Genomic DNA, 11062 nt, shown 5'->3' with positions numbered 1-11062 from the left:
ATTTTCCTACATGCAGCAAAACATTCAGGTTCATCTCATTAACGTATTTTCCGTCTCTTCTTCTCGCTGGTATCGTATTGTATTGAGTACAATACACAATATATAGAAGAACAGTCCTGAACTAAAGCAGACTGTCCTGACAGCTGATATATGTGTGTGTGATTAACTGTGATATACCATGTCTGAACTAAACTTGCTGTCCCCCATTGATAAACAGCTGTCGGTTGACCTAAGGTCTAGGGCGCCTGTTCCCGCCCCCAAGACCCCGGTCCCCCCCGGTCCCCCCCTGACCACCACAGCCCTCCGCGTCTCCTCTGAGGGAAAGTCGAATGAAAAAACCGGCAGCAGCGGTTTCTATTGACAGTCTCACTGAGGGAGAACCAGTGACTTCACGTTTGACGTTACAATGGACGACACAAACTTTGCTGAAACCACGTCTGAAGAAGCACTAATATATATTGTGGTATCATCTAATTGGTTCTGATAAATTTCATACAGGTTTTAATCTTGTTCAGTTATTTAACTGTAGTCGTTAAAAAGTAAATAAACATTGTAATTTTGGGGGAACTCGTCCTTATCCTTAACTTATAAATATATAATAATAAGTGTTTGCTTCTAATTAAAATTATCTTCTTCAGTCACAACCATATGAGCAAAAGAAAGACAATCAGTGTCTGACTTTAATAGACCTTTTTCACAGTGGACACCTTCATCTTTATAGGAAAAAAAACAGGTGTGACTACCATAACATTACTGATGGTTCTGTTGTATTCAAGTATTTTATAGTGGGCATTTACCATCACACTGTAAAGTCACCCTGGCTTTGTTGTGAGAGGCTGTGAGGTTGTTTGCAGGATAGTTCTATTTGTTCTTTTTGGTTTTATTTGCATCAGATTGAAAGTATCTGACTGAGTGTGACTTTGTGGCACCCGCTAAATCAGGTCGAATAGAGGAGTAAGGTGAACAGCTTTGATGGAAAATATATTTGTTTTGCTGTAAAGTTTTCAAAGAACAGAAAACCAAAAATAGGTGTAAGGTCGTCAGTGATTCACAGGTATTCTGAGGCTCCTTTCATGCTCCATTGGCACTGATGAATATAGCTGTACATTATTACAAATTTAAGGAAAACCTGAACAATCACATTGACATAAGTTTTCAGACACCTTGATGTGACACTTGAAATTTAGCTCAGGTTTCTCCCATTTCTTTTGGTCATCTTTGAGATGCCTCTACACCTTGATTGGAGTCCACCTGTTGTAGATTCAGCTGATTGGCCAAGACAACGCAGGAGTGGCTCAAGGACAACAAGGATTGTAAATGTCCTTTAGTGGCTCACCCAGAGTCCAGACTCCAACTCATTGCAACATCTCTGGAGATCCTGAAAAAGCCCCCATCCAACCTGACAGAACCTGAGAGGATCTGCAGAGAACGGCAGAAAATCCTCAAATCCAGATGTGCAGAGCTTATGATGTCACACTAAATCACTGGCAACGGTGCTTCAACTAAGTACAGTGTAAAGTGTCTGAATACTTATGTCAATGTGATGTTTCAGTTTATACATTTGAAAATTTTCTCAAATTGTTTTTCACATTGTCATTATGACGTATTGAGTAAATCTGATGAGGGAAAAATTAATTTATTTTAATGATTTTCACATCAGGCTGCAACATAAAAATGTGAAAAAAAAAGTGAAGAGGCGCTGTAACAAGAGTCAGGCAGCCCGTGACACATGGTTTGCTCATGACTTCAAATGACAAACACATAAACAATGCTGGGACTTTACATTCCAGTCTGTTATTGAAAGAAAAAAAACTATTGTGGAATCATTTCTGTATGACTCTGACCAGACTTAAAATTTTTTTGTTAGAAATTATGCAGCAATCCCGAGAGGTCCCATATAATTTAATGCCAAACATCTTATCAAAGTGTGACGATGTGTGAAAACGTGCTGTAGAGACCTCTTGTTATTTACTTAATACAGTAAAATATCATCCAATGAAATGTCTTAATTATGCCACATTCAGTGTTATTCTCTACATCTGTGAGTGGTCACTTGGCTCATCGACGTATATGCAGATCAACGTGACAGCTGTTCACATCAGTCTAAGTGGAGGCAGTGACGGTTCACTCCTGTTTAATTTTCCACATCACTCTCTCCATTAAATGACAAAGCTTGTTTAAGATAAAAACAAAGTAAAACACTTTGACAGTACAGTCAGTCAGTTAACACTTTGTTGATTATAAATGGGTCAACTAAACAAGGGGAGAAGCAGATTTACATGAGTATAGTTTTAGTGAAAAGAAACAGGTTAACTACAGAAAACACTACGTACTTGGTGTCATGTTTCTCTAGTTTTTACTTTTTCAAAACCCCCAAAAAAAAGGGAGCCAAGATGTACATTTGCAAAGGCTTCAAATTCATCACCACCCCTCATTGTTTTCCTTCTCTAAAGGATCGTTTCCATTTAATATAGATGGAAATGGAAAAAACAGGAGCAAAATTACAGTTTCATCCAGAAACATTTGTAAGTGACACAAAATACAGCAAATGGTATTCCCAGGATAAAGTGCAATAAAAAGGAGACGTGACATTTTCAGGAGAGCGTTGCTTGGCAGGATCACTCTCCAGAGCGACAGCAGGCTCTGAAGCCACACTGCAGGTTCTGGCAGCCGCTGGCCGTGTCTGCATGAGGACCTGGAGAGAGAGAGACACCACACAGTGGTCATCTACTGAACTGAAGATCGTGGCACAAGGGAAAAAGCTTAAACAAACCCTCATATCCACAATATTCTTATATTTTTTAGTTGTCATATATTAAATAAATAAAATGTACAGCACACACACAAAGATCTGAAAGTGAATACTGAAGGCATATACTGGCTGCTGTAACGCCCACTTACCTTCCACCTCAGCAGCATCAGCTACTTACACTAGGACACATGCTATGCGAGTAGGGTTAGTAATGTTGCCACACAGTGTGATGGGTCTACTCACAAATGATTTCTATTCACTGTGACATAAACATTAACACGTCAGAGATCTTTGTCTGGAACATGAGCGTGTACGATGTTGTGTTTCAGAGGGAAAAAAGACCCCTGACAGTTTCTCTTGTGTTACCGTTGATGTTGTCGCAGTAATAGAACTGTTCATCATTGAGGGAAGGACAGGCTGACACCAGCTCCTGCAGCCCCACCTCAGTGATGAAGAGGCAGCCGGACAAGTTGAGATGCTCCAGGACAGGAAGCCCTCCACGCTGAGACAGAGCCCTGAAACAAACGCAGTGCAACAGAACCTCATTACAGGTACAACAACAGTGGGAACATCTAGATGAACACTGATAATCAAGTCTTAGTCCAAGAAGAGCAGTACTGTTTACTAAAGCCAACCTAATGTACAAAACCTTTCTCTCCCTAATAAACTGGATTAATAACAACTGATGGAAACTACTTGATGAGCAGTTTATGTAGCCGTGTGAACGATCTGGCCAAAAGATCATGACAATCTTTTTCAGTAGAATCACAATCTACAATCTTAATCACAGTCTGCATCCTGTTTCCACTCTGATTTTATTGTGAAAGTCCTGACTGGAAGTTGTGATTCATATCTTTCCGCCCATGTTGATGTTTTCTTCTTGCCGCCTTAGAATGACTGCTCGCCACTGTTCTTCACCCACAATGCTCTTTACAAACCTTTTGCTAAGTTCATGTGGAATATATGTAAGTGTTTTGATTTGAAAGTTTAGTTGCTGCTGACCAGCTGGCCCTGGCTCATCCTGCTTGTTTCCCTGTCTCTCAACAGACTAACTCCACCATGTTGGACTGCAGCTGGTGACTGCGGTTCTTGTTCTGCTCTGGTGAAGAACTGGTACATTTGCAGCTACGCCAAACTCACCGAGGCCGCAGAGCAGACTACCGACAGCAACTGCGGTTAGCGGACTAGCTGTTTAACAGTTCACAATGTTCGCAGCGATTGAACTTTTAAAATTAAATACCTAAAACCTTTTAATGACGCAATCTGTACGATTCATCTGAAAAGTAGATCATATGACTAAGTAAGATCGTCTGTGATATAAGATCATCAGATCGCCCACCTCTATTTGTGAATAACACTGACGCTGGATCTCACCCAAACTGTGTGAGAGGGGCTGCAGGGAGCAGGAGATTAGGGTAAGTGGCAGAGTGTTGCACAAATGACTCCCACATGTTATTACACCATCAGCTGGTTCTGATAATAACTAGACTTGCCACTAAAATGTTGCTTTAAAACTGCATCAATGCAGTCTGACAGAGTGTGGTATTTTACAGCTGATCACACGACTCAGATAAATCACGTCGCTGCATCACATTAGTTTCTAAAGACACTAACCTCCAAATAAACCAATGTAAACACACATTAGTTTGGAAAATCTTGCAAATTCGAGTATAGAAAGTGTGTCAGTTTGTTTGAGAAACAAGAATCCATGATCTTTACCTCAAGCCCAAATCAGTGACTTGATAACATCCAGAGAGACTGAGAAATCTCAGTGAGCGTTTTGCCTCTGACCGGTCAGTCCTGTTTTCAGGCTCCCGACACTGCAGGCCCCCAAATGAGGAGCATTTAGTCCGAAATTCTGCAGTGATGTTTCTGGTGGTGCCTGACTCACACTGGGGCCCTCCAAAAGTCCTGAGGGCCATGTCACTAGTGCAGCAGGTGGAGTGACCACAGAACATTTCCCCAGACATGGCATACTGCTGATGAAAATAGGAGGTGTTTGAGCCAGTCCTGTGCCCACGCCTCCTGCTCCTCCTGCAACAGCACGAGCCGCCCACAAGCTGCGTCTCAACAAATCTCTCTGCGTCAGGAAGAGACATCCCGCCGCGACGGCTCCACGCTGCAGCATCTTCAATATCAGCAAGGTCTGAGGAGTCCAGTACCCACACCCGTGTGGGCTTGGAGGCAGAGCCCCATCGGCCAGTCCCCTGCTTGAAAACAATGGCCTGCCGCTTCCGTCCCAATGGATGTAGGTTTCTCTCATCCATGAGTGTGATGGGTACTGGGGAGCTTTTAAGGAGCTTGGCTCGCCGTTCTAAACATTTGTCAAAGCAGTTGGAAGATGTGAGGTCGCCCAGACCAACAGACAGTTTCTTCAGGGTGTAATCAGTGATCTTCTCACACCCCGAAAAGTCCAGGTGCTCCAGAGAGAGACACGCCCCAAGAGATGACCAGCTGCAAGAGGGAAGATCGAAGGAACATGGTGGTGAGTAATGAGTTTTCTGTAAAACTAAACAATCTTAATCCACTCTGGATCTGGTACATAAACTGTGTCCATTATCCCACAGCCACTGTGCATTACCAGAAATCATTTAGGTTACCATCGTAATGATTTTTAATATTTACCTGTCAAATGCAAAATCTGTAACATCAGTCTGGGTCAGATCCAGATGGATAATATTGGGGCAGAGACTGAGGATTTGACGGACCTGAAAAAGGACAAAAATATAGTCAACATTCATTGTCAAAATACCGTTTTGTCCAACAGGCTTCATAATCAGGTGCTGGATAATTTCAGTGTGAAAATAAAGACTTTGCGCAACATACCATTTTACTTGACACTGTAGAGCTGTATGCCAGAACAATGGACTTGACAGACGGACCCACAGCTGGCAGAAGGTTCTGGATAATCCCATTCAGCAGCCTCTTCTCTCGCTGAGCAGTGCTAATTGCCAGGAAGCCCACAGTATGGCCCGACACATCTGACAGGACAATGAATGATACCATGTATGAGAAAATTTTAATATAGAGCCAATTTGAATCATTACCTTTATAGAATGGACTACTGGGCATTACCAAGTCACTATGCTGCAGGTATGTTTACCACTTGAGGTCTGGAGACTGCACCTTTCTGACTTCAGTACAAACTCATAAAAGGTGGATTGAGGAGACCGGTTTCACTACAAGAGCGTGTGAGAATATGTGGAATGGTTTTTGTGAGGATCTTTGGCAAACACATTTAGAGTTTGATCACAATATGATTTTATTACCCAGTCTCAACAGGATAGCCAATCAGATTTTTTTAACTGGAAATGTCAAACCACAGTTAATGAAGAGTAATATTTGTAGACTTTTTTTAGATGCACAATCTGCACAAGGTTTTATTACATAAACCTCCCTTACAGCTGCCAGTGTAAACACATACTTGACTGTGTTACACTGGAGAGTATTAAAAACATTCATTGCTTTTTTTATGCCACACACTGGTGATTTAATAGTTTGCCAAAGTGAATGGGTCTGAAACTAGCACATCCTAAATTACACCTTTTTGGCAGCTTCCTTCTGAAAAGGACATTGCATAGTGTAAGTGCTACATTCATACTGGTTGTACAACATTTTTAAAATGCTGTTTTCTTCACTAACAGAGGTAAAGTCAAAGCCTCACCTGACTCATCAACATCAGCATCCTCATCCCATTCCTGATAGGCCCGACCCTCATTCTGACGACTCTTCACCCACTCGTCATCTGGCTCCTGGTCAAACTCCCCAGGTGGGCCGCTGTAATAATCACCTATATTTGAGACAAACATTTATCATCACCACATACAGTGAAGTCAATTACCAAACAAATGTGATTCTAAATTGCCGGGAAAATGAAGATGAGTAACAAATATATTGGTCCTTGGGGTAATCAGCAGCTTTCAGCAGCCTACCTCTGGCCCAGCGCACAGGGTACAGGTGCCTCCACAGAGAGCCGGTCTTGGCCAGCCCTGACCAGGAGCTGCACACCTGACTACAGCGACACAGATCTTCAGGGCCCAAATAGTGGAACAGCCTCAGCATAATTTCTGTGGGGAGCTGGGAGATGTGGGCTGAAGAATCCTTTTTCTTTTCCAGTTCTGAGGAAGAGGACAATTTATCCTTTCATGAAGCTAATGACATAAATTGTTAAACATTGTACTACTCACACAGGATTTTTTTTTAAGGGAGACATTTGAACGATGGCAAAGCACAAGTGTAAATAATAAAAATGAATTGACTGAATTCCATTTAGCTGGCTCAGTCTGAGGCTCTTAGTGTGGTGCATTCTGCTGCCTCACTGTCATGGCGCACTGCAACACTTGAATGGAACAAATGATGGTTAACATTATTAGTAACACCTGTGCTTTTATGACAAGTCAGAAATGTCAGAAAAGCTAATGATCAGGATATTACAAATGACCTGAACCCAAAATGATATCTTCACATTTTGACTAACCTCCAGTCAAATACCTCAGAGATATTAAGAAGAAAGTGAACAGATCTTGACATTTTAGAAGCTGGGACCAGCACTTTTGGTTCCTTGCCGAACTACTGATTAAATATCAAAACTGTCATTAATTGTTAATGCCACAATATTGTTTGTATTACTCTTCTATGAACCGACATTTGAAAAAGGGTACAGTGATGTGGCTTTCTTCTTCTCTGCCTTCTATACACAGACAAACCGGGAGGCTGAGTCATTCATTTACCGGATGAAACCAGTTCAAGGAATGCTCAAACTCAACTCGACTCGACTCAGCAATGGTAATAAACACTGGTGATACTGACAACTTAAGATAGTGCTGCTATGCAAAAACCTCAAATCAGGTATTAGGAAATATTTAAGATCACGATCCTGATGGTCACGTTTGTGAATATACCCACTCACCATAATCTGTCTTCTCGTGATCAGCGTATTTAAAGGCCTTTTGCAGCTCTTCAGCCTGGCTCCACAAAGTGAAGCCCTTCAGCACCTCGGCGGCACAGTCCCATTGCTGTTGGCTGCAGTGTTGTGCTATCACCTGTTTCTTGATGTCCTTGAGCTCCTCATAGGTGAAGTACTCCATAAGCATAGGCTGAAACACCTGCAAACAATCTCCTTAGTTTACAAACAGCTTGAAACAGTGCAGTTCACTGGGGTTTGCACAAAAACATTTTAAAATAAGTTTCCTCACATTTAATGTCCGTTTTATTTATGTTGTTTATGAACACAATTTAGTCTTACCCATTCTTTGGCAAATCTGTTCACTAAAATATAAAATATAGAAATTTGAACATCTTGTACCTCTTCTTCTTCCTTCATGTGGGGCAGAAAGTCCTGTGTGAAAGCTTCTAGCCTCTCCTTCAGCTGCTGGGCATAGTTAAGCTGCTCATATTCACTCTAAAAACACACAACAATTATTAATACATGGAATCTCTTAAAGAACATGGCCGTTGAGACTTCTTTAAAATCCCATCTACAACATCTAGTAGTTCTTGTAGTTTTTTTCATAATTAATAATTAAGTTACATGATCACCCATGTTTTGCAGTAGCTGGATTATGAGATGTGGAAATGATGTTGTATAACCTTGGCAGAGCTAATATTCCAAACTGTGTCTTTAACAAATGTAGAAAAATTCAACATAAATTATTTTTAAAAATCTCAACACAGTATTAATTATGTCAGGAGAAACATCTTTTCCTGTAGACAGAGAGCAGGACCTCAATCCAAAGCTAAAAAATGTTCCTTTCTGCTATGCAAACTGACTGAGGCAGAACGGAAGTTAAGATTTACACAATTGCATCATTCTGGACAGCCCATTTTTAGGTTTGCCCATGGCTTGAGAGAGAACAATAACGCTTGTCTCCTGTTAAGCAGATCACAAAAACAACCCTCCCTCTATTACACAGTCCAGCTTACTTCTTTCTGCATTTGGCCATTTTCTTAATAAGTTAAATCTCAAGTTGTAACCACAAACAATTGTGACAAACACTTGGTTTATGTAATTGGATGCTACAATTTGTCTGATAGCTCTGGTGTAAATTACTGTACATTTAAAAAGAGATAGAATATAATTTCCTGTCTTTATAATTAACACATGTACATGAAAAATAGCCATTCTGTTACTGCCATGTTTGTGTAGCTAACATAATAGTTATTTTAATGACAGTGTGTTACCCCACCATTGAGTAACAAGTATCAGCTGAAGTCATATGATTTCCCCTTAAGTAAAGCCTAGTACTTTATCTGTTGAGTCATTTATGTAAAAGGTGCAACAAGTGCGATAAAGGCCCATGACAATAATTATACTTTTAAACATGGTTGCACGATTACCTTAACACTGTGCAGCCCTTTTTCAAAGAGGGACAACATCTCTGAGAGTTTGTTGTCGGAGTGCACATCGTACACAGTGCAGCAGCGCTGTTGCAACAGGCCAATGATGTACTCATTCTCAATCTGTTCATGTATCTTGAACTCCTTAAAGGTGGCGCACAGTGACTGAAGGAACGAGCGGAAATCATTGTTGTTGGAGAAGTTGGTTTTTGAGAGCTGTGGGAAAACAAACAAAAACTGTCAGACGTTTATTATTAAACACCATGTGTGTTTATATGAAGATTCGTGAGATAAACATGATCATTTATACTTTCTGCTGGTCGCGTTTCATCACAATGGATGATTGTTCGTACATAAACGCAAAAACAGCAGCTGAAGTAACGTTATGGCACAGAAAGTAAACTAACATTACAGCAATAGGCTATATTACGTTACCACACCCGCTGAGTATTAGCTGGTGGAGCTAGATGGGCTTATCTGACACGTTAGGTCCATCCAGGAGATTTTAACAGACTCGTTATAGCTGTAAACCCGTTTGTGGGAACATTAGAAACTGCAGTGTGATACTTAAACCATGTTGCATAACAAGCTATGCTGCAAGTTAGTTAAGGAGGCTAAAACTGTTAGCAAGCTTTAGCTGGGTAGAAGATGGGTTGTTTATACTTAATAACAACATAATAACACAATGGATGCCTCAAAGTACTGGCTAAGTAAACGCCTCCATGTAAAGCTAATTTCACGTTCATAAATCTAACCACGGAGCTACCAAACGGCCACAATGTAGTCGTGAGACAATCATCCGATAGTTGCATCTGCTTCGGCTGACTCAATCCGAAGTGCTACAGACACAAGCTAGCTAGCATGCTAGCTGGCGTTGACTCGTCCGTTGGCCACACACCGTTACACATTCCTTTGTAAATCTCAAAATTAACCTCCGACATTTATTTGTACACACCTTATCACAGTATAAGCCCACCAGCTGCTTCATTCGCCAGTGTGGGCCAGTGAAAACATCCACCTCGTCCGGAAAGGGAGCCATCTTCACACTGAACCACAGTGCGTCATCTGCACAGTCTGCGATACAATCAAACAAGGAGGCGTGTACGAGCCACTCACGTGACCACAAGTTATAAATATGGGCCAAATTATCCAAGGCACAACAGCACAAAACTGGTCTGGGGTCAGTGTTTGAATAAAAGGTTATAGAAATTTCACTGTAACTGGAGTGGATATACGCCCCAGATCAGTAAACCTGTTTTGAAGCGTTTTATAAAACAAGTTTGACACACCCCAGTTTACATACTGCCAGATTTTCTATAGTTACTTAAGTTACACAAATCTTGGTATTTTAACTGTTTAATAGGTAAGAAGCATGTATTGCTGATAGGGCAGTTCTGTATCTGTAGCTACAGGCCAATCTGTAGTACTGCACACATGACGTGAATCATGTTTTTCTCATATTCAACAAGTTTGTCATTTACTATACATACAGTATACCAATGTTATGCTTATTGCCTTTTCAGGGTGTATTTCATATTTTGCACAACTGTATTTATGGTCTTTCTCTCTTTCAGAATAGTCATTGTCTCTTACTTTTATTGCATACTTTTTTTTTTATTAAACTTTCAATAGATCTAACTTCTAATTTAAATTTCTACTAAACATGTTTCGTGCATTAAATCAATTCTGTTCTTACCCTATTGTTTTTTATTCTCTATACTAAAATACAGTAAAATACAATTGTGTATAACTTGCTGTTAAAATAGGTGGTTTTGTGAATTAAATTTCAAGAGAAGTTTAACACTAAATATTGTTTTCAAAAGATCTTCTTTGCCTATTATTAGCTATTAGTCTGATATTTATTTAAGTAAAGTGAAACACTATGTTTTTTTAAATTAATAGCAAAATGTCGCCAGAAGAAAGTACAAACATCTACCTAAATTACGAATAAAATGTAGTTCAGGAGGCCAAAAC

General features: G+C 40.4%; 1 protein-coding gene across 1 annotated transcript; it reads right to left on the bottom strand.

Annotated features, from left to right (window-relative positions):
* Positions 1–1772: 1772 nt before the first annotated feature.
* On the bottom strand, positions 1773–10149 carry fbxl5 (F-box and leucine rich repeat protein 5). The gene is made up of 11 exons (XM_022751491.1): positions 10044–10149; positions 9089–9304; positions 8058–8153; positions 7662–7857; positions 6685–6870; positions 6417–6542; positions 5579–5733; positions 5378–5460; positions 4472–5206; positions 3119–3267; positions 1773–2695 (listed from the first exon to the last, which is right to left on the bottom strand). The coding sequence occupies exons 1-11, from the start codon at positions 10125–10127 to the stop codon at positions 2619–2621; spliced, it is 2103 nt and encodes a 700-aa protein (XP_022607212.1). The 5' UTR covers positions 10128–10149; the 3' UTR covers positions 1773–2618.
* Positions 10150–11062: the final 913 nt, after the last annotated feature.

The sequence above is a fragment of the Seriola dumerili genome, unplaced genomic scaffold, assembly GCF_002260705.1.
Source record: "Seriola dumerili isolate Sdu_G_001 unplaced genomic scaffold, Sdu_1.0 BDQW01000155.1, whole genome shotgun sequence".
Taxonomy (NCBI): Eukaryota; Metazoa; Chordata; class Actinopteri; order Carangiformes; family Carangidae; genus Seriola; species Seriola dumerili.
This window is presented reverse-complemented; position numbering and strand designations above follow the sequence as displayed.